The 25,403-nt window shown below is 39.9% G+C and overlaps 4 protein-coding genes across 5 annotated transcripts in view; 1 reads left to right on the top strand and 3 right to left on the bottom strand.

The window, feature by feature from the left end:
- Positions 1-338, bottom strand: part of LOC144651891 (sodium/calcium exchanger 2-like) — a 28,387-nt gene extending 28,049 nt beyond the window's left edge. The window contains exon 1 of the mRNA XM_078511992.1: positions 160-338. The gene's annotated coding sequence lies outside the window, so the exon portion shown is untranslated. The remainder of the gene's footprint in view (positions 1-159) is intronic.
- LOC144648597 (uncharacterized) overlaps positions 1-25,403 on the top strand; it is a 701,885-nt gene that overhangs the window by 592,379 nt on the left and 84,103 nt on the right.
- LOC144653534 (uncharacterized) lies at positions 1,656-10,132 on the bottom strand. The gene is made up of 7 exons (XM_078513578.1): positions 9,218-10,132; positions 6,886-7,063; positions 6,029-6,287; positions 5,014-5,241; positions 3,713-3,967; positions 2,800-2,985; positions 1,656-2,362 (listed from the first exon to the last, which is right to left on the bottom strand). Exons 1-7 carry the CDS (start codon positions 10,017-10,019, stop codon positions 1,913-1,915), a joined length of 2,358 nt encoding a protein of 785 aa, XP_078369704.1. The 5' UTR covers positions 10,020-10,132; the 3' UTR covers positions 1,656-1,912.
- LOC144653376 (solute carrier family 15 member 2-like) overlaps positions 11,541-25,403 on the bottom strand; it is a 28,840-nt gene continuing 14,977 nt past the window's right edge. For both annotated transcript variants that reach the window (XM_078513391.1, XM_078513465.1), the window contains exons 18-25: positions 24,899-24,951; positions 24,279-24,416; positions 23,509-23,563; positions 22,914-23,000; positions 19,971-20,102; positions 18,558-18,665; positions 13,627-13,882; positions 11,541-13,082 (exon numbers count right to left, since the gene is read on the bottom strand). In XM_078513391.1, the coding sequence (XP_078369517.1) occupies positions 13,682-13,882; positions 18,558-18,665; positions 19,971-20,102; positions 22,914-23,000; positions 23,509-23,563; positions 24,279-24,416; positions 24,899-24,951 (774 nt within the window). In that variant the 3' untranslated portion in view covers positions 11,541-13,082; positions 13,627-13,681. The remainder of the gene's footprint in view (positions 13,083-13,626; positions 13,883-18,557; positions 18,666-19,970; positions 20,103-22,913; positions 23,001-23,508; positions 23,564-24,278; positions 24,417-24,898; positions 24,952-25,403) is intronic.

Below are 25,403 nucleotides of genomic sequence, written 5' to 3' on the forward strand. Positions count from 1 at the left end.
ACGGCGAAGTTAATCCTAAAACGTGAATTTGTCTTTCTGTGAAATCTACACCAAGAAGCTGCGAAACCGAATTCGAACGCAAATTTTCATTTATGATTTGTATAACAAACGCCAGTAGCAAACCATTAGCATTTAACAGTTATATATATATTCACCTACCGGTCTGATAACGCTTTATGTACAGAATGTCGCCAATGACACTATCATCTTGATCGGCATTCAAGTTTACAAACGATTTCTTTGCGTCGATCGAGTATTCGCAAGCCGAGTTGGTCAACAAGGTTTGTTAATATCGTATTATGCAGGGAGTCTCGCTGTTTCGCATGATCTCGACTCGCTACAGAAACGCAACTGTGTTCGTAATTAAAGATAATGTTAATTATTTCCAAGATTGCAGGTGCAATTTCAACTGTTGTTGTCTAGGGTGGAGAGGGTTGGTCTACAAATGCGAAGCACGAGCTCTGTTATTGCACAACATCACGTGAACATACGGTCGGTGTGTATCAAACTAGCGAACTTGTTTTGCGAATTTGATTAAAAAATCATAAATTTTACAAAAATGGAAACAAAATAAAAAAATCATTTTTATTCTTTTTTTTTATTAACGAACCTTTAAAATTAAAGTACTTATAGTTCAAAATTTAACCCGTTAGATATTTTTCCGACCCATTCAATTCGATCATGCATGGTGCTAATTATCTGAAACGAACAAAAAACTAAATTGCAATGTTTCAAAGTTTATTTTTTCTTTTGTTCACCAAACACAAAATAGATAAATACTCAGCCTTATTTATCAAACAAAACTCAGCGGTTGTTAAGGCAACAAGAAATGACAGTGCTGCTGGAAATGACGAACTACTATGATTACACGTTAAATGTACTGTAAGGTGAATACTGGCGTAGATAAATGTGAATTTACGATCATTTCAAAACGCTTTAATTTGACAGAGCGCAATTTGCATTGCTCAACGACGTCGAGGGAAAATACGGACCACTTAATAGTTTTGGTTTCACAAAACCTTTTTCCCAGGCCTAACTTGTTTATTTTTTAAGGCATTTAACTTTCTCAGTACCTTACTGCGTACTGCTGGGAAACCTAAGAACTGCTAGGAACAACAGCCTGCGAAGATGAACAATCATCCCATCCAGCGGGAGTAGCCATTACCACTAGTCGCTTTATGTTAGCTATGGAAACCAGACTTTAACCTTCATGATTTATAACATTTTGGCTATGTTTACACGGACACGGTTATCAATCGACACGGTTTCATGACCTCGAAACCGCATCGAAAACGACGAAGTGTTTACACGGAGCCTATTTAACGATTTTCCGACTGTTTTTCGAATGTGATTGTATAAGCAAGCGCCGCTCTCTATAGCTATGCTTGTTTCACCATGTTTACCCTCCGTAAGCCAGCCAGTTCGTGCCAAAATACATGGCCGTTTTCAAATCGATGCGGTTTCGCCGTTTTTGACCGTTTACACGACAACGAAACCGTATCGTTTTGAAAACGCTCCACTTTTGACAGCGTTTTTAAAACGACCCGGTTACAGTAGTGGTCTCGATCGGTGCCGTGTAAACGAAAGGCGTAACCGCATCGCTTTCGATGCGGTTACAAATGAAACCGTGTCCGTGTAAACAGTGCCAAAAAAGGCAGAGAACATGAAAACATTTGAAAATACCTATGGTGCAAAGAAACTGGGCTGAAAATCAATCCTAAATGTTGCTAGTTTGTTATAATCTTTCAACTTACAAATTAAAAGGTTAAGATATAATTTTTTATGATGTTTCGTGGACTGCCATAAGCTGCTTTTTCACCCGACAATAGTTCGAATATATTTTATCAACGACCTCCGGCTAGAAATGTCTCTATCGAAAAGTAAGATGCGAACCTGACGTGTAAAAAATATATTAAAAATAAAGCTCCCTTTCTAACGAGTCCATTGTCCCAAATTCATCGACGTTACTGTCATCGTCTTGAAGACCTTTAGACAAGGGATTAAGCACTTCTTCACATCCTTCTTTGTTCTTGTCAAGCGCGCAATCTACATATTCTTTGATGCTCTCCTCCAGAAAGCTCAGAGGCGCAGAGCCCTGGTACAAGACCTGAAGATGAAAATCCTTCAAATTGAACGCCTTTCGGAGCTTTTTCTCCGCGTACTCTCTCAATTTCATGATGTGCAATTGTCCGATCATGTAAGAGGTGGCCTGTCCAGGTACGCTCTGATACCTGGTCACTTCCTTTAGCGCGATGTCGCTGTCGTCCCATAAGTACTTCCGGAACATCTTGAGGGCGTCTTCTCTCTTAAGTCCTTTGTGGTGTAAACCAGTGTCCACAATCATGCGAAGCGCCCGCCATAGCTGCGGTAGCAGAAGGGAGAGCCAGAAAGGTTAATTTTTTGGCAATTTTAGCTTTTCATTAAAAAATATGCTTGTAATGTTTCATGTATCTGCTTTGTACAAGTATCATTTAATCTATAACGTCGAGCCTCTAATTTCCTTGAATCTTGGAAGTTTTAAAAGGTGCGCAAAATGGGAGAAACGTTTCCAGCATTAAAGCCCACTTTCAAAGAGAGCGACGGTGTGGCTCAAGAGTATCCGTGCGTGAGATTATGCTACGATTGTTGGGGGAGGGGGGGGGGGGCAATAAGCAATTATAAACGAAGGGACTCAGAGTAATTTCAGGGTTGATTAATTATAATTCGAGAGAAGATAACGGTGCAGATTTGATCAGCCCTTACTGTTTTATGTTTCGCACATACTTTTTGTTAAAAAATACAAGAAGGTATGTTCCTTACCTGAGACTTCAACATTCCGTATTTGTACAGCGGTTGTCCTTCGTAGGTATCTGTATCATAAGCAATGAGTGGGTTCTCAGCATATAGTGCCCAGCCCTCTATAAACGACGTGTATGACGTCACCGATGATAACCAGCCGATCACTCCACCACAATTGTCTTGAAAATGCTCCACGTGACCCTGGACCTAATAAAGAACAAGGCCTGAAATCTCAAAATTCATGATGCAAGCTCTATTGTGCTTTGGGTTCAGCGCGTATTTTGAAAAACATTATAAAGGTATTAATGGTCTTCATTAGTGTTATAAAAATTCTTTGTTTATATGAAAAACATCAGAAGACATCAGATTTTAATAGCTAGAAACTCAGTCGCGTTCTATTGGAAATTGGCGAATCTGATTGGTTCTCCCACTGTTTTCTCAGTATTCGCTGTCAGAACACGATCGCGCGCCGCTTTAACGTACATAAAATAATAAGTTTGGACTAAAATCCTTAAGAGTTTCTACTAAAACGATTAGACTACCGGTACTTTCTATGAGAGGCGCAGTGGCCTAATGGTTAGCGCGCCTGACTCCGGAGACGTTCCGGGTTCGAGCCCTGGTCGAGGTGAACTGTGTTGTGTTCTTGGGCAAGGCACTTTACTTTCATAGTGCGATGGACTAGCACCATCCAGGGGGGAGAAAAAATATTCCTATCGAAAAGGGGAATAAGTTTCAGCAGTATGCGCCACTTGGCTCGAGACTGCCTTTTTATATGAGCGATAATTAACGAGGCGCGCCTCGTTGACTATTCACTTGTAGTCAAATTGTTAAATAGAGAAGACAGAGAAAAAATTCTGTCAAAATTATAGCTCTGTAGCAACAATGATGTAAACACGTTAGTCGAATTCGTCTGTGAGCAGCACAGTGAACTAACCTGAGTATGGTGCCCAGGCCTTGCTTCATGAGCATTGACACTCCACTGCATGTACCGAGGTCCAGGCCTCTCGAGAAAGAATGGTATGTAGTACTTGGCGTTTCTACTGCATGCTCTGTCGCTGCTTAGATAACTTGGCACGCCAGCCGAGGGATTGAAGTTCGGCTCCATTTCTACTGGGCAGTTTGGGGTTGTGTGTTTCTTTCCGGTGAAGTAGAACATCTGAGATGTTTTTGGATCAAGCATGCTCATGACCTGAAAAGGAATTGAGGAATTTGGATAACTGTTGAGACTAACTGTTAATTAGAAGCAGGTGAACTAGTCCAGAAACAGCGTAAGTGGGCGGGTATGAGACATTAAGGGAGCTGAAGCAATGACGACGGCGGCGCCGACGACATCGCCTCGAGTGAAAAATGAATTTATATTTTTATATTTTAATTGAGAATCTCGCGATTATTTAGATGTATTCAGTGTATCTATTGGTTTAGGAACTAGCTCCAGCTGAATACGAAAATTTTGTCGTCGTCAATCACGTTCTCCAAATACGTACAATTTGGTCATTTCACTTTGTTGTTTCGCAGAGAAAGGCCAAGAAATGTATCAAGATTTACAACGCACTTGCAGAATTATTATTCTGCTCATTAATTTTTTTTGGTGACTTTCTCGTTTCTCGAAGAGGAAGACGCATTTGTAATAATGTAATATATCAAACACGAGCGACAGTGTTTCATCGGGATATCCAAACCAAATGAAGAGAGTTGAAAATATGACGCGCAGCAGAGTATTTTTTTAATGAAATTCGAGGTGTGGATTTGGATAGCCGATGAAAACACTGTCTCGAGTGTTTGATATATCTTCTCAATCTAAACAAAAACTACGGACTAAACGGAGAAATTAAATCGTAAAAGTTGTTTGTAGTTAAGACCGGATATCCAATCCTCCTTCGTGGTTATGATTTTCTTTGTTTTAACTTGAATTATTAATGAGTTTGAGAATAGAAAAGATAAAATGAGAAACCTCGTAGATTTATCCTGACGCACTTCATTTTAGTGTGGGAGGGGCCTTAGAGATACAGTTGAATCTCGATTACTCGAACTCTCATTAACTCGAACCTCTCGCTAACTTGAACCTTTTCCGATTCCCCTCCAGGTTGTTTTCTTACTGATTTTACCCTCGATAACTCGAACTCACGATATCTCGAACCTTTTTCGATTTCCCTTGAAGGTTCGAGTTATCGAGATTCAACTGTACTTCTGAAACGCATTATTCGTCTTTCTAGACAAAACAAATACTTCAGTTACCTCTCTTGTCTCAGTAAACCATCGTTGAATGGCGTACCAGCGGTTCGGGCAGTGCTCTTTAGCTTTTTCAGCGGTACTGCAAAGCTTGAAGGCATTGCTGTCAGACTCTTGAGGCGGAATCGAACCGTTGCTGAAGAACATGTCTGAGCTGTTTAACATTTTCAAGAATTCTTCCCTTGCCGTGTCGTTGTTCTTTTGACCAGTGACTTGGCGTGCCACTTCAAGGGCCTAAAAGGTACAAAAAAAGAAAGTAACATGTGCTGAACAATACAATGTGTCAGCACAACCCAGAGACCGACTATTAGGCAATCTCGCAATCTGATCGGGCTACTCAAACGCGATCTAATTAACAATTAGACGGCAAGCTCGAGGTTTCTACCGGCTGATAGTTGGCGAGGGGCGAAGCCCCGGGCCAACTATCCAAAGCCGAGACCGAGCCGTCTAATTGTTTTAGCATAACCCAGTGGCTGATCTATTAAACACACGATATCCCTAGAGTTGATTTTTTTGAAGGATTTGTTGAAAACATTTAGCGAAAAACTGAGCGCACGCTCCGAGAGATGTCTAACGATCGATGGACGGCACCTGTGTAGCCAATCAGATCGCGCGTTTGCCAATAGACGGCGGCTGGGTTATGTTAATTTTCGATAGACTTTCCTGAAAGCGCGCGCAAATAAAATTGCCAAAAACACAAACCAAAGTTTGAATAAAACACTTTCACTGAACTTTTTGTTGAATAGATCGGTTTCTGGGTTACGATAAAATAATTAACGGCTCGTTTTCGGTTTCTATCGACTTTTGAAAGTTGACTCGAGTCAACTATCAGCCGACAGAAACCTCGAGTATGCCGTCAAATTGTTAAACGCTTGCTATAAGCAAGGTAGATGACAGCTATTATGCCATCGCAATGGATAAAGCAATCAGGTGCAGGTTTAAATCACGACCAAGCGTGAAACGGTTTTCGCGCGTTTTATCGAGCTGATGCGGGTTGCGTCATTATGTGACTAAACCTTACCTCAGGAAACAGTTTATGAAGCATCGTGTACCCAAGCTCGTGTACCTCATCCGGGGTATTGTTTGTGGTGGTAAAATACGAAAGAATATCGATGTAAGCGTTCGATCCGTCCAGCGGTTCCCCTGACGGAAGCTCTTTAGTGGTTTTCTGAGTGACGTTTGCACTTCCGTTCACATACACGAAGGAGACTGGGAGGAAGGATAAACCGCTGGACACGTTGCTCGGCACACAGTGTTGTATGTGGTCATTCTCCAGATACCTACAAATATGCATGCACACATTTACATTGTAGATGATCAGTAATACATTACGTGGAAAAAGTTTTGGACGTTAAATTTCGGACGTTTTTTTGGGCCGTTTAATTTTCGGACACTTTTTATCTCATTTCGGACAAATTTCGGAAAAAAATTTCGGACACTTTGCTGAAACATAGCTAAAGTAAATTCACGCCTACAAAACACGAATAGAATTAGACTGAAACAACATCTGTGAAAATGATAGTTTTACCCCACCCTAAAGATTTTTAGAGCTGATACGCCGACGCGAAAATACTATCAAGCCGTTACGTATCTCAATCCCGGCGTGTCATCTCAACTAGAGTTCGCTCCATAAAGGAAACTATAAAAGCTTGGGAGCTGAAAGATCCTCTTCTGCTGCAAGATCTTCAAAGGGATCATCTGGCTGTTTTTCCTTAGTTACAGCTTCCACTGTTTCTGCTGCCATCTGAAAACCTTCCTTGTCACATCAGGTTTGTTGGAGTAAAGTAAGTAAGAAGTAAATACAGTAATGAACTTTATTTAACCAGGCCGGGCAGATCTCGTGCTCGTAGTCAAATCTGAAGTTTGCTATTATCTTACCGTAGAAAGGCATGTATCGGTCGCCCGATGTACTCCAGCATGCTTTCACGGAGTGATTGTGTCGCCGTTTTCCCGCCGTGGTTCTTTTTCCATTCATTCAACAGGTCTGTTTTGTTTTCCAAGTCGGATAAGAACTCTGGTTTCAAGATCACTTGCATGTATGACTCGTTGAAAACACCTGTAATATTAACAAACTTGTAAGGGTCCAGATTGTAGTGCAAGAAAAATAATCATATGGGCTTTTTTAGTTTGAAGATTTCTGCGCTTTACGAAACTTACTTTGCAATTGCTTTTGAAAATTCTCAAGAGAAGTTTTATTCTCGTGTAAACTATTACGAGGCCCGTGATGGGGTTCCCTGGGTGCCAGAGGGTTTTCTTGCGCGGTTTCCGGTGTCAGTCATGTCTCTGGTACCCAGGGTAGTGATGGGGAAATACCGTAAAATTCCGGTTATAAGCCCAGGGCTTATACAACTTCGTAAGGGGTTCTGGGTGGGCTTATAAACGGAGGGGCTTATATCCGGGAGAGCTTATAAGCGGAATAAAAAAAACGTTTCGAAACGAGCCACGGGAGTGTTGATCGAAATCGTTTTTAAGTTTAAAATGCATCATAAAGCAACATTTAGCCCTGTTCAGTACTGTCATCCGGCAGAGGGGGGCTATATCCGGGAGGGCTTATAATCGGATGTATTTTTTTTATTGCCAGATAGATGGGCCTATAACCGGGGGGGCTTATAAGCGGGAGGGCTTATAACCGGAATTTTACGGTATTTATTGGTAGGGTTCCTTTTTTGAAATTTCATAGACCGAGCCAAAGGCGATTTTCAACCCAATACCTGACAACGTTGTGCACAATGTCGCATAAAAGGAATTCGGCATAAGCAATTCGTGAGCGGTCATTTTAAGGGTCTGGAACCAGTCTGAAATTCTCCTTTTAGTTTATCAGGAAGCAACCTGCCAATACAACTATATGTATTAAGACACATGGCCATAGCTTGATATATTCGAGGCTAGGAAAACCTACAAACCTCCAAGTTGTGTTGTCGTCACGGAGGGGACACGCAAGAAAACCACGCCGAATTTTGCAGATCTTTGGCCTTAACTTTTCTGAAATTTATAGTGGTAGGCAACTGAACCCATGCGAAACATTATCTTTGAACATCCAAAGGAAGATATAACCTTAATTTGCCGTTAGAAATCAAACTTCGGTTATAAATATCGAATTTTTTGAAGACGCGCGGAAACAACTTGAAAAGTTAAGCCTCCATTTTTCAAGTTGCAATCCATTTTCATCCGAGCCATCCGTAGCCAAAGACGTTTGTTAACATTTTTTGTGCTCTAAAAAAATTGCTAATAAAAATGGTCGATTAGTTTTGGTTTCCTACGACACAAATATAAATTTTGGTTGTTTAAAAATCTGGTAAAATCAGTGACAAAGCCCATTTTACGCTTTTGTTAACGTTTGTCAAGGGAAACTCACACTTAATTCAAGTAAGTCTTTACTATCGGCGATGACTATTTCCCGCCTTGCATAACAAATTACATCTTCGCAATTTCTTTAATAATGATCCCTTTTCGTTTTATTTCTTTTGTCCGTTGACAGGGTTTTTGATCAATGTTTTCTGTAATGATGGGCATTACGTTTTGAGAGCCAGATTAAAGGGCTGTGCTGCTTTGTTCGTTTACACAAATATTTACAATTGATAATGGCGCAATACATTCCATTTCTGCTTACAAAACAATTGTTTCCTTTGCCTCGAAGCAAAGGAAACTACAGCACTTCTCACAGAACCAGGCAGTTTACGAACACTGAAAACTGAACATTATGCGAAAGATGCTCGACGTTTTCATAACGAAATTTTTTTGCCGTAATTAATACAGTATTATTACAAAAAACACTTTTAATTTACACTTAAAATTAAATTCTTAAGAAGCCAAAGTTGAACAATCAAATGTGTTTAATTGTGAAACGCTCTCAAAGCGAAGACACCTCTCTAACAAACATTGTCATTGTGGATGACATTATAATCCTCCTAAAGACTTTTTAGTAGTTTTAAAAGCTCGCTATTTGAATAATTTAACCACAGAAATATCAAGAAAAAGTTTTTGTTCCGGGAAAAATCAAAGGAAAAAAGGCAGGAAAGCTATTTCAAGGCAACAAAAATTTGGTCGGAGGGTTGCGTGGCTTTCAAATCAGTGAAAATTCCGCCCGGCTAATAAACTCCATAAGTAAATAAATCAGGAGAGCTTTCTCAGTTATTGTCATATTAGAAACGAAGGAATTGTAAAATGATTAGCAGAGAATATTTCTTAGTAGAAATAGTTATTAACTTACCGCTAGGTCCGTTAAATGCAATATTGAGGTAAGTTCTCCGTATAGCGTCGAGCCCTGACCGGCATTCTTCTATGCTGCGGACCATTCCTGCTTCTACTCCGTATCGCAAATTATCAGTATAAGTCTTAAATGTTTTGTTTACTTCTGCTAACTTCTCGATCAGAGTTTCCAATTCACTAGTGTCCGAAGGTTTGAAAAAGGGTAAGGATCTCTTCAGCGACGAGCCGACATCGCAGATAGGCTGCCAGCAGAAGACATTTGGACCGAGAAGAAAGTCGCCGAAGTAATAGTTTCCATCGAAGGGCGTTCCAAAAACATGTTTCAAATAGTGCCGGAGTTGTGCAAGAGCTTTTCTTTCCCGCGACTTAAACTTTTTCTCGTCGATGTCCATTCTGTTCAGATCTTGCAAAAGGGTTTTTGCTGTGTCTGTGACGAATTTCAGATTTGTAGGACTCGGGTCATACGGTCTAAACTTCTGCCGAACCTCAACTGCGCTCACTTTAGGTTTTCGTGCAATTAAAAACGGATAAACGTCAAAAGTTTTGTCTTGAACTCTTTGCAAAAACGCCACAAAGCCAGACCGTTTTGCTTCCTCGGAGTAACTGCACCGTTGTACTTTCTTTTGGGAGCGCCCTTCCTGGACTTTAGCTTGTTCGCAGCGCATCGTATTTCGCCTAACAAGCAAGATTATTCCTGTGATCAAACAGGCGATACCGATCAGTGTAATAACTGTCGCAAGGAAGAGAGTTTTCCGTTGTTTTTGTTTTCGGCCCATTCTGATTTCTGGCACGGCTTTCTCCATAACTCTAAAACACTGTAACTCAGTGACTGCAACTGTTGGGAAATCAGTCTTGTAGTGCAAGCGGCCTTCGATCGGCCGTGAGCAGTAATTCCAACTGAATAATTTACGCTAGATTTCGCTGTCTTTTTTATGATGTGTTTAGATTATCCTTTGCTTGTTTAACACATTTGACTTTCAACCTCTGGACCAATCACATTGGATTTAAGAATTAAATAAACGCTTTTGTTTTATTCGGTTAAAGGACAAAGAAATAAGCTAAATGGTACGACCCATGAGGAAAAATTACAACAATTGTTTAGATAAATAAACAAATTGAAATCTAGCCAGTGCAGATCCGCTTCCCTTTTTTATATTAATTTAGACACCAAAATCTAATAAATTAAAATCAGTTGACAAATAAAAAATAAATACAACAGCAGTAATCACATATTAAAAACTGCGTTCATCTTGTTGAGAATGACCATGTTTGCCATAATCATTTCACTGAGAGAGTCTTACGGTGCATCAGTTCAATTTAAAGGTTTTAAATTGGATTATGCAACGTAATGGCTAAATGGATTTGACTGTTCGGCAAGCTCGGTACACGCATAAATGTATAAACAATAACCGCTACGGATATATATCTGTGGACGCTATCTTTTTCTCGAAGAAAGATATGCCCTGTGCAAATTTCCTCGCTTAATGACGGCAAGCTTTTCCTTTTTTTTATTTACTTACTTCACTTATGCCCTTGCCCCGCCCCAAGGTGAAACGGACCGCAAACTGTGCTTATTATTAAAAACCTTCAAATGTATTCTCATCTATTATTCAACAAGTTGCCACGATGTTCATAGATGGCCAGAAAGCCCTTGTTATCTATTCGTCATCCGTACATAACAGATATCCTGCAATATACGTAGGTTATGAAGATTCGTTTAAGTCTTGCAAGGCTCTGCATGACCAGTATTTTTAGCAGTAAAATGGTTTTCGTTGACAATTTGTTGAATGGTAATAAAAAGCAGTTATCCTGCTCAATCTTTTCCGACCTTTTTGGAGCGAACCGCTAAAGTGTTATCTATGCGCGGCGAAAACACAAAAACCGTGCGCCAAAGTTAACTTGTGGAACACTGTCACTGACACAAGCTTCACTTTAAAAACGCAGGACGTATGGAAACCTATAAATAGTGGTCCAGTTTTGTTAAAAATTACTGCCGCTGTACTGAAGCTATAAACAAGTGATATTGTTGTGATGCCATCAGGAACTTTAAATCTCAACTTAAAAAAGTTTGGCCGACTTTTTTTAAGTTCTGCCCTTGTGATCTTGAAAAGCAATAACAAGTAACTAATAAAACTAATAACGGCTCAACACTTCCTTCAACAACAATTTACTTTATATCTTCATCTTGATGTTCTAGGCGCATTTCGTGTACAAGCGAGAGTACTTCGCTAATTTAATCTTAGTACTTTTTACTGAAAAGCAGAAAAATAAACGAGAGTTGAATTGGAGTGGAAAAGGCGGACTGTCAACCAAAGAAGTTGGTATTCAGCACAATCAACATTTTATTTACTAATTTTATACACAGGATTTATAAAAAGTACATAATTGATCTAAGCTAATAACAGTAGTGCAAAAATACAATTCAGCGATACGCAAAAGCTTTGATCTCAATCGTGAGACGTTATTCTCTGCCCGCTTATCCATGACGTCACGATTTTACAAACTTCGTTCCCGGGGACTTTCCGGCGTTGAAATTCAAGATGGCGAACACTGCAATCTTGAAAAGCACCGGCGAAAAAATAAAAACACTGAGAACAAGGTTGGTTCTAACTCGTTCCCAGGATCTTCCTTGTAATTCATGCTCGTCAAAGAAAGGGCGCGTGGTATTAAGCAGAATAAAAAAAATATAATGAGTATACAACTAAAAAAAACTAAAAGACTAAAAAAAAACTAAACAGCGACGAAAGGCTCCCGGATGTTAGACTGCGAGTAGTCCCCAGTGTCTCTCGTGGATTGTCGAGCGAGAGACGAAAAATGCACAAGAAAACATGGCCGCGCGAGGGCTGGAGGCTAGGAGGGAGCTATTATCTCATCCATCTCGCTTCCAGTTTTCAAGCGGCCTTTTACATTTCTCGCACGACAAGAAACCAAAGAGAAATCTTGGGACTCCACGCAGTCTGATAGTCTCCTTCGCAGCTGTTGTTTAGGCTTGTCACGCAACGCTCCTTTGTTGCGTGACGAGCCAAACAACCGCTGCTAAGGCCTAGGAGTCTAGCAGTCTGAAACTTGTAAGCGAAATAGCAAATGGGTTCATGTTTTATGCATAAATGTGAATAATAAAATCTAAGCAAGACTGTGAAATAAAATTCGTTCTTGATTGTCATTCATATCTACCAATAATCATTCTTTTCTATCTCGTCACTTTTCTTGACGTTTTCCTTTTTTCCAGGTATTTACCATATCACAATGCCTATAAATGGACCTGGAAAGTTTCGTCTAATTAAACATTATTTTGAAAAGTTGTTTAGATATATAAAGCGCATTTTACATTGTTTTGTACATAAACGTTCGTTGCCCATTGAAGTTCATGGAGGTTTTGCCGCACCGATTTTCATTTGCTTTAAGTTTGGCTAAAAATGTTTAGTTGGCAGGTGTGTGTACAGTTCGATGTCACCTCCTCCAGAATTTATCAACGTCTGCGTTTTTTGGTCAGAGGGATTGCTTAGAAACGCGACGTACCGTCACGTGATTCTCACGTGACAACTTTTTACTTCCTGCGGATTTTTGCTCGCTGGGCAATAGGCATTTCCGAGTTACTCTTTGCCTTTGTTTCAAAATGTGTCTACGTGTTTTCATTCGAATGGTTTGGCACTTAGTCTCCTTTTGAAACAGAGGCAAAGGGTAACTCGGAAATGGACTATTACAGTCTTAAAATCTTGGGGTACGAACGTTTACACACTAACCTACACTTGTTTCCAGACCCACTAAACTATAGAAGACAACATTGTCAACCGTACAGGAAATAGAAGGAGTTGGGACAGTTTTAAAGAGCAAATCTGAAAATCAACGTAAGGGGCTTGCTACCTCTTCAAACAGTGCCGTAGCAAGGGGAGGGGCCGGGGGGGGGGGGGTGGGGGGCCGTGCCCCCCAGTTTTTTCCCAAAAAGGAAAAACAGACCTGTATAAAATGATGAAAATAAAATTTTATCTCCCGAGAGGTTTGAAACAATAACATTTGTAGTTCTTTTCATTTTTTTAACGTACGTAGGGTGATGCACAACAATGTTAAACGGCCAAAAACTAAAACAAACTAGAAATTAAGACCAGAACGTACTATGATGACTCTGAAAGGTGAAACATTTGCTGTTTTCAAGATACAGAGACAGTCGATTTTCTATTTTTGCAATTGACGTTGCAAGTGTTATACTCTCTTCAGTGGTTTGCTGAGACAGTGTAGGAAGTAAATAATTCGCGATATGCGTAAATCACAAATAGCTCTTGGAGAACGCTGGAAATAGCATTTCCAAGCTTCTAGATTTCAAAATTTTCTGAGGGGGCATGCCCCCAGACCCCCATAGCGGTTCGCGCCTCCGGCGCTAGCGTGCCCCTCCACTTATTTTACCCTTGCTACGGCACTGTCAAATAGTGAAACGGTCCCAGGTCCCTACAAAGCTAAGCTAGCTGTGTTAAACTTTAGTGTTGTCTTCATTGCCATCTGGTGAACGATCTTCCAACGGGATCCCGTTCAAGTCAAGGTTTTCCTTCTCTTCATCTTTCTCGAGTTCTCCAAGCTCCTCCGGGGTTACGTACTTGTAGAAAAAGGACATGATTCCAAAGATAATGGCGATCACTCCCATCAGGCCTCCGTACAAGAACATTTCTTTTTCCTGCGAAAAATAGTTAAACAATCAAAGATCTCTTCGAGATATCGGCTTTTTTTTGCATGAAGTTAGTATGAGTAGAAGGTTTCTCCTGGGCATTGTTGTTCGAACATATCATGGAAGAATTCAAATGTCTTTCAGTTCAAGCATTTTTTTTATTTTCGCGGAGGAACTGCTATATTTGTCAGTCGCGACGGCTGGGTGCTTTGCGACTCATATACTTTGGCTTGGTTAAAAATGGTAAACTTTGACGTTTGCCTTTAATCGAAATAGTTGTTTCCTTTCGAGTTAGAAAGATTTCTACTAGGCTTAATGCAGGGTTCAGGTTACGCACGACAGAGTTACCTTTTGTCTCGTCACGCAATCTTAACCCCACATTGAGAAGTAAATTTTCGTTTGGATATTACCAAAAGCCGCTTCTCCTCGCGTTATTCTTTACCTTACGGCTACACATACCATTTCTAACGACTACATTTCCAGTAAAACAGTTGCTGTTTATTTTTCTAATGGCGATGCATTAACTTCTGAACAGAAGCAAAACCGTTTAGCGTTTACTGCTTCCACCGGAAGTAATTTCACAAACGGCTACAAAAACACTTGTAAATATCACTTAACACATTTAATGATGTTGCAATTCTAAATTGTGCAACTCAGCAGAAATAATCAATTGTCACGAAATGAGTTCCCTTTGGTTAACTATTAGCAACGTTTTAGTGTGTGAAAGACTTGTACCAGTACAAATTTGCGTTGTTAATCGTTTTAGGTTAAATTAATATTAGCGCCTAAAGACTTGTACCAGTACAAATTGCGCTTTAATCGTTTTAAACTTCGCTGCCTTCGAGCGCTGAACCCCTTACATTCTTAATTGGTTATGTGATGTAAGATTTGGGCTACTCACGTTTTTGATTGTTATATAACGTTTGTAAATTTAACAAGTCACGTTTTTTCTACAAGAACGGAAGTGCTGAAGCACAACTATAGAGTGACACTTAACAAGTCACGCGCTTTGATCACCCACAGCGGAAAGTATTCCCTCGAGAAATTAAAACAGTCCATTGAGAGTTAACAAGAATGCGGTTCCTTCCGGTTGGCTTCCGGTTCCAGATTACCCCACATAACTGCTATTCTCCTTATTTTTGCTTGTAAACAAACAAAAAAAGTCGAAAAAATTAAGGCAGGAGTAAACACAAATCCATGTTTGCGCCGCTTAACATGGGTTTCCTGGCAATATCTCGTTCACATTTCAAGCAATGCAAAAACCCTCTGCTCATCTCATGAATCTATGTTAACGGTTGTTTTGTAAATTTTTGATGTTTTGGAGGAAATAGTTTTCGCAAAGGATTTGTAAAAATTAGAGAATGAGAAATATTGAAGATTTAATGTAGTTTTGAAATAAGAATTTAAAAATAGGAATTAGTTAGTAGATGGGCACCAAAACAGTCTGCTGACAACCTGGAATGCTCTTGCCTGGGGGTCAACTGTCTGGTGGTGTTCCAGTCCCCCAAAAAACAGATTTACTCCGGCTTAAGGTCATATGTCATCTCCAAGGCTTTGAACTAACAACTCTTTTGAGCGTTTTGCTAATCGATTTTTTCATGTCGGTAAATGCAGTTTAAGAATAACACTAGTGGTAACCACAGGTTAGAAAGTGCGGGCCTCGATGCAGTTGAGAAAATACTGGGAGGGAAGTGTTTTTTGTTAGTTTGGAAAATTACTTCAAGTCGAAGTTTTTGGGAAGTTTTCCAGAAGTTGGCATAACTGTGGTAATTGAGATTTCTTTTATAAACTGCGGTTGTTTATTGGGAGTCTGTCCACCGAGAATAACAGTATCTCAATGTGTGCGAAATTATGATGATTTTTTTACGTGTTTGATATTACCAATCATATGTTGACAAGTTTGCCATGTTTCAATGGTGAATAAGCCAAAGTTTATCGATATAAGGTGGAAACATCTCCGGATCTAGCTCGGCAATCTTCGAAAATGTTCGGAAATACTCGTTTGACATGCGTACAATATTTTTGACATCTTCAGAGAAATGGTCGAAAATCTTCGTAAAATCGTCAAAAATCCTGGTAATGGGTAGGTTTATAAAATGAACAAAATGATACATGGTTGCTTGGAGATATAAAATTTTATTTCTGGTGTTTAAATCTATATCTCACTTGTTTGCTACGCTCAATTGACACATTCTTCGCATTCTAATCGTTCTTTGCGGAAAAAAAGATTCCTCGACTTCCTGTTTGAACAACACTTTTTCGGATCCTTTCGCATTGTAACCGTTCATGATGGAAGAAGAAATAACTTAAGTCACCTCATTTCACGGCAATTCTTTCAACAGGTCACGAAAATTTTTCAGACAGTGTCGATAAATCACTGGACAAAAGAAAATTGTTCCGACTAAGGTCGAGTAACGCGTCACGCTTAGGTCACGAATGTTTTTTATCGTTTCCTATTGCCGCGAACCAATCAGAGTTGTTTTTTTGATTGACAGTTTTGCGAAGTGTAGTCGAGCACGGCGCGGTGTGAATTGAGATGTGATTTTCCTCCGTCGGCAAACTCGCTTTGTTGTCAGTGTTATAAGGAATTTCTCGAGAATAACCGTTGTTTGAATCATTCGCTTTGCCGTAGTTTATCTGTGATACAATCACAGCAGATCTTCTCAAAAGCAACACCTATAAAACAACGTCTGCAAAACGAAATGTCTGCAAGACAGAAGCCTCGATCTAATGTGACAAACTGTTGATTTTTGTTTCGTTTCCTCAGAACGATACGGTTTTATTTTGGCTTCGATGTGAACTATTTACACAGTGGGGGCTACTATCCAATCAGAAGAACGGTCGTAACCACAAAGTAAATACGTTTGACCGAAGGCAATTAATTTCGTAAAAACATGTTCTTCAAATATCGGAAAGATATTCCTCAGCATGATCAAAAAATATTGAGATTCGTTGCAAACAGAAATATCTGACGACTGCAATGGTTTTAAGTTTGATTAAAGCGATGTATTGTAAGAAAACTAGAGAAAGCTCTCGTAGCGTTTAATTGTTAAGTAAACATTCTAGCGATTTTCTGAAACGGAAGTTAATTTCCACCAATCAGGGTTTGCAAGCGCAAACAAAAACGGGATGACTTGTCGTGTTTGCTCGCACGGGGGGCTGCTATCCAATCACAAGAACGGTCGTAACCACAAAGTAAATACGTATGACCGATGGCAATTAATTTCGTAGAAACATGTTCTTCAAATATCGAAAATATATTCCTCAGCATGACCAATAACAGCCCTCTAAGAGGTCATGTGGTTACCGATATTTAACAGACTTGTGTTTACAGTCGAACTGAGGAAATAGTGAATAGCTAAAATGGTTCTGGAATGTTCATAGTGTAGTAATGATGAAAGTACTGTCCCCCCACTCCGGCCTTCATCAATTATTTTACAAGAAATCAGATCGACAAAAATATGTTTAAGATTTTCTGACAGATTTTTGGTGAACGTAGTTGTCGTAGGCTTTCTTGCAAAACAAATAACAGATATTGATGCTGGCGGGTCTAAATGTGTTTTTGGTTTACCTCTGGTCCTAATAAGGGGGAAAACATATTAAAGGCAACGGGTTGACCCTTTTCTGCAAAATATAACGATCTCCTTATACTCAGAGATAAATTCAGATATTGATTCCAAGCAATATAAATATAAATAACATTTCACTGCATTTCAGACCATGTGCGTTCGTACTGTACGTAGTACACAACTCTTACCTCGATTTTGATCGATTCATCGGTTGTATTTCGCAGTTGACGATCAAGATCTTACTTCCTTCTTGTCGTGTAGGCCACATTCAAATTTGCAGGAGGATTGGGTAATAACCTTGTCACGCATTTTACCAAAATTTGTAGCGATCGGACGAAGAATAAATTTCGAGGTGAACTATTTACACAGTGGAGGCTACTATCCAATCAGGAGAACGCTCGCAACCACAAAGTAAATAAGTTTGACCGAAGGCAATTAATTTCGTAAAAGCATGCTCTTCAAATATCGGAAAGATAATCATCAGCAAGACCAAAAAATATTGAGATTCCTTACAAATACAAATATCCGACGACTGCAATGGTTTTAGGTTTGATTTGATTTAGGTTTGAAATTAGAGTAAGCTCTTTTGGCGTTTAATTGTAAAGTAAACATTCTAGCTATATTCTGAAACGGAAGAAAAGAACGAAAAAGAAGACAGTCAAGTTATGTTAAAACATCAAATTTCGTATGGACAGTTTCGTATAGCAAGCTGTGCAAATGCCATGTCGAACAATATTTATCCCCTTGATGTAAAGCTCAAAATTACGCTATTCTCACCCTACGGCAATCTGGAAACGAAACACTATTTGTTTTTGAAATAGCTGCTTGTTCGCATTCTTATCGCTCTTGGAGACAAGATTTTTCTCTTCCGGTGTTACGACAAACAGTCGTGATTGACACATTTTTTGCATTTCGATCGTTCTTAGTGGAAGAACAAAATTTTCAACTTCCGGTTTGCAGATAGCCTTTATAAACGTGGCGCGCACGCGTAATACACAATCCGCTGGTCACTGTCAAGATTAGGGTTGCGGACCTCTCTTGGGCCCGCAATAATTTCGAAAAGAAAGGAAATATTTCATTTCATAGTTTATACTCAAGTAATTCACATGACTTACCACTCCTATTTGCGGCATAACGGAAGACAAAATAACCACGATAAGATCACCACCGGCCACTGTTAAAAGCCAGAACGACTGCAGGACGGACTTCATGCTGTTGGGAGCCTGGAAAATAAAGGACAACGCACTTACGAACAATCAATCTCTGCCCATGACTGTTAAATGTAACCTACAGCAAATAAACCACTTTATTATATAAACATCAGTGAAATACCAGGAAATCTTTCGCGCGAAAAAATCATATCTTCACACGTGAAAATAACATGTTATTTTCACATGTGAAGATATCGATTTCGAAACATTATTTGACCAAGTTTGCCCTGTTTCAATGCTGAATGAGCCAAAGTAAATCGATATTAAGTCGAAACATCTTCGGACATTTTCGGAAAAGTTCGGAAAATGTTTGGAAACATTCGTACGACCTTCGGAGAACATTTTGCAAATCTTCGGAAGTCTTCGGAAAATGGTCGGCAATCTTCGGAAAATCGTCAAAAACATCGTAATTAGTAGGTTTATATAATAAACATAATAATGCGCTCACTCGTGAGATATTGATTTGAACACTCGAAGATAAATTTCATATCTCCGCGCACCCATGTAATATCCTCTATGTAGCAAATTTAGAAAGCTGACTTTTCGACCGTTTAATAGCCCTTCATTTAAGGACTGCTGCTCAAAACGTCATATTTCGAACATAGCTGCGTCAGTAAATTAACCTTATCAACTTCCAGTTATATACGCCATCGTTGTTGCGAATTTTCCTAAAATTTGTCAGGGAACATTTTGATGTCAGATTTTTCTTGCAGTTATATCGTATCTTGACCGCTTTAACAATTTTGTATTAGTTTCGGAGATTTTTTTATCAATTGTGGCGATTTTGTGACATCATTCAGAAATGATTTTGGAATTATGACGCCGTTTTTACAAGATATGACATCATAGTCGGCAAGAGGCGGAACAAAATTGAGTGGGTGGGAGTACAGGGAAGGGAGGAGTCCGAGAACTACAAAAAACCCAGTTTAGATAGTGATAAAACAATTTACTTTGAACTACAAGTCAGCAAACCTCAGTAAAAGGGTAAAGACTGCGTTCAAGCCTAGTGACCCATCAGGCCTCAGCTTACTCTCGGTTTCATTCGCATGAAGCGACTAGAAGTATTTCTACTCCACCCTGGATGGGATGCTAATCCATCGCAGGGTTACCCCAAGCATTAAATTCGCCGTTACCCACTTTTAAACCTGGGTGAAGAGAGGCACTATGAGAGTAAAGTGTCTTGCCCAAGAACACAACACAACGACCCCGGCCAGGGCTCGAACTCGGACCTCTCGATCCGGAGTCCGGCGCACTAAACATTAGGTCACCGGTAAGCCTTTTTAAACACGTCTTTTGGTGAAACAAGCTGTTACTGACCTGCGAGTAAGCAAATCCCAAACCAGTCACAGAGAACATGACCTCAGACGCGGTCAGCACAACATACTGTGGAACTTGTAACAGGCGAGACACCATTGTTCCAGGAGCATCCTCGTACATGGAAGTATCGAACTGATGAATGAAAAGAAAAGAACACTAACAGTCATTAGTAGAAACTCAGCTGTGTTCTATTGGAAATCCGCGAATCTGATTGGTTCTCCCACTGTTTTCTATTTTAACAATAGAGTGTTTCTGTCGAGGAACTATCGTCTGATAGTTGCCCCGCGGAAATTTGATGTTCTTAAAACAAATATTAGCCCGAGAAGCGAAGCTTCGAGGGCAAATATGCTAGTTTTAAGAACATCAAATTTCCAAGGGGCAACTATCAGACCGATAGTTCCGAGACAGAAACACTCTATTGTTTTTATTGTTCACCACTAAATTTTCTTCCGCGCGCACATACAAAAACGAGCATCGTGAATTATTTTTACTTTTCAGGATAAAAAACTCAATTGAAAGCCGAAATTTAACAAACGAAACAAAACCAGACAAGAAACCCACTAAATGCAGTGAATTTGGTTGGGTTTTTTTGTCTGCAGGCAGCTTGTTTACAAAAAACAGCCACGGGCGGGCACTATCGATCCGGGCATTTTTCACGGGAGGGCACTATGGGCTGATAGTGCCCTCCGGCGGACGGGCACTATCGCGTCACGTGTTCAATTTAAACCAATCAGAATCGGAGAAAATTTAGTGGTGAACTATAATCGCCGATAGAAAACAGTCGCGCGCGCGAGTAGCTCTTTAAGCGGTAAATTTTCTTGATTTTTGTCTTCAAAGTGCACAATATTGTAGATTTTGGACTGCAATTCTTTAGAGTTTCTACTAAAACAATTAGACTACTCGCCCTCGTTTTCTATGAGCGATAGTCAACTAGGCTGCGCCTCGTTGACAATTTGCTCATAGAAAACTCGGGCTCGTTGTCTAATTGTTAATTGTAGCACAACTAAAGTAAAGCGCGCGTTCTGATTGGTTAATTTAGCGTCTACTATTTGCCCATGGGTGCACGCTGACGTATGCTTCAACCTGTGCGTGCGCGCTGATCTGTTGCGACATGGTACAAGAAAGTGCCACTACTTGACTAGTTAGTACTTGTTTTCTCGATTTTGCTGTGAATTTGAAAAGCTAAACATAAGAAAAACCATTTCTCCATAATGCTTAAAGACTTTGAGTTATAATGCAAGTTTGAAATAATTCAAAACTTTGTTTTTTTTTAGGTTTTCGTCAGCGTTTACGCTAGCACTACACGCAATTGTTCAAATAAGCGCGCGCACTTTTACCTCAAAGAAACTGTAATAAATTGCCTAAGAGTTGTGCTATAAAACAAATGGTAAATGTGCTTAGCAACCTCCCGCGTGCATCTGTAACTCAATAATGCACGCTGTGACGTTAACCATTTGTTAAGCTGTGGTTATTGTACCGTAAAATTCCGGTTATAAGCCCCCCCCTGATTATAGGCCCCATCTTCCTGGAAACAAAAAATACATCCGGCTTTAAGGTCCCCCCCCCCTCCGGTTATAAGCCCACCTCTGCTGGTTGACAGCACTTAACAGGGCTAAATGTTGCTTTATTATGACTTTTTAACTTGAAAATGCATTTCGATCAACACTGCTAGCGCTGTGGCTCGTTTCGTAACATTTTTTTTTTCCGCTTATAAGCCCTCGCGGATATAAGCCCCTCCGTTTGTCAGCCAATCCAAAACCCCTTACGAAGTTGTATAAGCCCAGGGCTTATAACCAGAACTTTACGAATACCGGCATTTTCCCAGTCCTTTACATCGGGTTTTGCACCACCTTTTCTACTCCAGGGCGGGGGGAGCACTGTGAGATTCAAGTGTTTTACCCACTAGCGACCCCGTCCAGCGCTCCAACCCGGCTCTCAAAGAAAAATTAGGTGACATTGATACTTAGCTAGTCCCATTCCTTTAGTGTATAGTTTCAGACTCGTTCCCAGTCGCTCCCTTGGCGGTTTTGACTAGAACGCATTGCATCAAGGGAAGACCGAACGAAAATCGGGGAGCGACTGGCAGAAAACGTCTGATTTCTTGGCCAGATTGCCAATTTCTTGTCCACGGCTATTTTCTCGCAATTAAGGCGTTTTTAGTGCGGTTTTTAATTTTTACGTGTAGATGTAGGTTTCTTAAAACCTTAGGTTAATCGATTACAATGGAAAATGATTTATCGAATTTAAACGAGTCCTTTGAAGACATCACACTTTTTCTTCGCCCTTCCCAGCCTGCCCCGCAACCCTTGCCTTATTCCGCCTCAGTTTTTTATCGCCTTTAGAAACAAATAAGTAGGGACTGGGAACGAGTCTGGTATAGGTTGCTGATGATTTGGACACTGTACCTTTTAAGAACGAATATGTTACCTCCAATTATCTAGAGTTAACTAGGAGAGTTTCTGGTAGGAGAACATTAGCTAAATTACGTATTAGTAATCATAAGTTAATGATCGAACTAGGCAGATATAACAATACGCCCAGACATAATAGGCTCTGCCCGGTCTGTGATTGTAATAAAACCAAAGATGAAATTCATTTTCTCTTTTATTGTTCCAAATATACAACAATAAGAGATAACTTTTACAAGACAATACAGCCTATCATCTTAAATGTCAGCCAACTACCAGTGCCTGACTTGATTTTAGAATTAATGAATTCTTCCGATCATTTTGTGACCATGCAATTGATTAAATTTATATCATCTTGTTTTGATTTACGTAACAAAATACTATCAATGTAATTAATTTTATATGAATCATTTTTGTTTTTTACTATATATTATTATTTTATTATTTGTATTATTATTATTACTAAATAAGTTTACGCTTTTGCAATATTGTAACAAATTTACAGTCATGCAAATAAAGCTTGTTGTTGTTGTACCTTACTGGAGTCAGGATCATCCTCGGGCGGGTGAATAACCACAGTATAACCCCCAAAGTTACCAAACTTGATTTTCCTGTCTTGCTCCTAGAAGGTGAAATTTTTAGCGTTAAGTGTTAGTCGTGGGAAGGAAAACTGTTAAGATTGATTATGACAGAGACGGGTGGACATTTCTACAGACTGGCGCAAAAAAATTGTGCATTTACCGCATTGTTGTGGTTTTCGAGTTCAGTAAATAGTTCACGCACACTGACTGACACGCTGCAAACAGTCAGAGCGAAGACATTTTCAAATGAGCCAATCAAAACAACTTTTATTTTGCTTAAGCGACTTTTTGCCGCGCTTCAGTGCCACCGGGTTCTTGTTTTCCCGCTCTTGTGAGGAGTGAGGCCTGTGCCAGTAAATGCTTTCCCGCGCTTGCAACAGGTTGCTGTTTTTTTCCGCGCATGCCGCCGCTTGTGTGTCGGATACATGTTTTCCCGCGCAAAATTTTCCTCGAGTTTCTATGGAGATATATTCAGTTCTGGTCAACGACGGCGGCGATAAGAAACCCGCTTGTTGTGATATATCTGGCCTAACAAGCCATTGTACTTACCACTGCTGTAAACTTTGTTCCATTTTTCCAGTGCATGATAGTGTTTATATAGTACCTAAAAGGTAAAAAGCAGAAAGATTACTCACTAAGCTGTATTTTTATTGCCTTCGATGCTAAACTTGTATTATCCAGCTTTTGCAATGTAGACTTGACGACCAATTTAGCGTTCTGGATCCGGATGTTCAACGCAAAATTAGAGTTGTATTGGAGTTGATTATTTTATTGGTTTAAATGGGCAATCTAATAGACAATTTTTATGCAGCATTGTAATGCATGGAATAAACTTTATAAAGGTAATTCCCGACTATATGAAAAAGGATATGTACGTTTATCACTGATTATGATGGTTAATTTTGCATACGAGCCTAGTGACCCATCAGGCCGGAGCTTATCCCGGTTTCAGTGGCATGAAGCGACTAGGAGTATTTCTACTCTCCCCTGGATGGGATGCTAGTTCATCGCAGGGTTACCCCACAGCAGTAAATTCGCGGGTACCCATTTATACACCTGGGTGGAGAGAGGCACTGTGAGAGTAAAGTGTCTTGCCCGTTCGATCCGGAGTTCAGCGCGCTATCCATTAGGCCACCTCAGTTGCCTTTTAAAAAACTGATCACTATGACAACATAAAAATTATCCTTGTTTTCAAACATTTCGCATAGTACCCATTGAGGATATTTCAGCAGTACAATGTAATGGATTAGGGGTTGAAATTGTTGATGTAGGTGAGGGAGGGAGGGGATCGTAGAACAGGGTTAGTTACCAGTACTTACTCGCCGGTTCCTATCAGACTATAGGAGGAGTTTTCCGACCCAATGTTCTTCAGCACTGTTGGTTTCACATTGTCGAATATGGACTTCAACTCCACGTCCACTCTCTCGGGCAAATTATCTCCGCCAGAATAAATAACTCTACAGAAAGTAGAAAAAGATAATGAACTTAATGTACATCTTCTGGTTAACTTCTTATGGCGACTTTCATCTTAATTCTCAAGTTGAATGTTGTGTTGTTGTGTTTGACCGTTTAGGAAAGTGGGTGGGGGTGTGGGGTGGTGGGGAGGAAAGCTTGAAAATTGTGGGGGGAGGGGTCAGGGGTAGCTAAAACAGAGATAAGATGACCTAAAAAGCCGAAGAATTTCCGATGCTTGTCGACCAATCAGAGAATACTACGAGTACAGTCGTACACTCCACAAGTAGTGACGTTTGCCCGGAACCATGTAACTGTCGCGCAAAAAGCAGGCTTACACATAGTCGCGTTACAATGGATTCGAGGATTGGACCAATACAGCTATTTTAGCTTTGTTGACTTTGTTCTACAACTTAGCTAAGCTATAAAACGCAATTATTTATTAGTATAGATAAAGTCAACGTGATAATAAAAAATCAGAACTTACCTCACACGGGTTTCAGCTTTGTTGATGTCAATACCTGGAAGGTCCATTGAATACTAAGGGAAGGAACAAAGAAACAAGGTTTTCAGCGCACTGCTACAAATTGAAATGAAATGACATTGATAGTGCATTGACACGGTTTTTAACAGATTTTTGAACAGCCAAAATATATATTTGTGTCGAAGGAAACCTAAAAATAATTAGAGCACTGAAACTGTTTACAAGCGTCTTTGGCTACTGACGGCTGGCGGGATGGAAATGGATTATAACTTGAAAAATTGAGGTTTAACTTTTCAAGTTGTTTCCGCGCGTCTTCAAAATAATCGATATTTATAGCAGTGGTTTGATTTCTCTCCGCAAATTAAGGTTCTATCTACCTTTAGATGTTCAAAGATAATGCTTTTATGGGATAAGATTCCTAGAAACAATTTCAGAACCCGCGACACAGCTCCTTTAACTGCAAGTTTCACAGTTTCACAGTTCCAAGGATCTGTTCTCTTTCATTCCG

Source organism: Oculina patagonica, chromosome 1, assembly GCF_052425735.1.
Source record: "Oculina patagonica isolate OP01 chromosome 1, crgOcupat, whole genome shotgun sequence".
Taxonomy (NCBI): Eukaryota; Metazoa; Cnidaria; class Anthozoa; order Scleractinia; family Oculinidae; genus Oculina; species Oculina patagonica.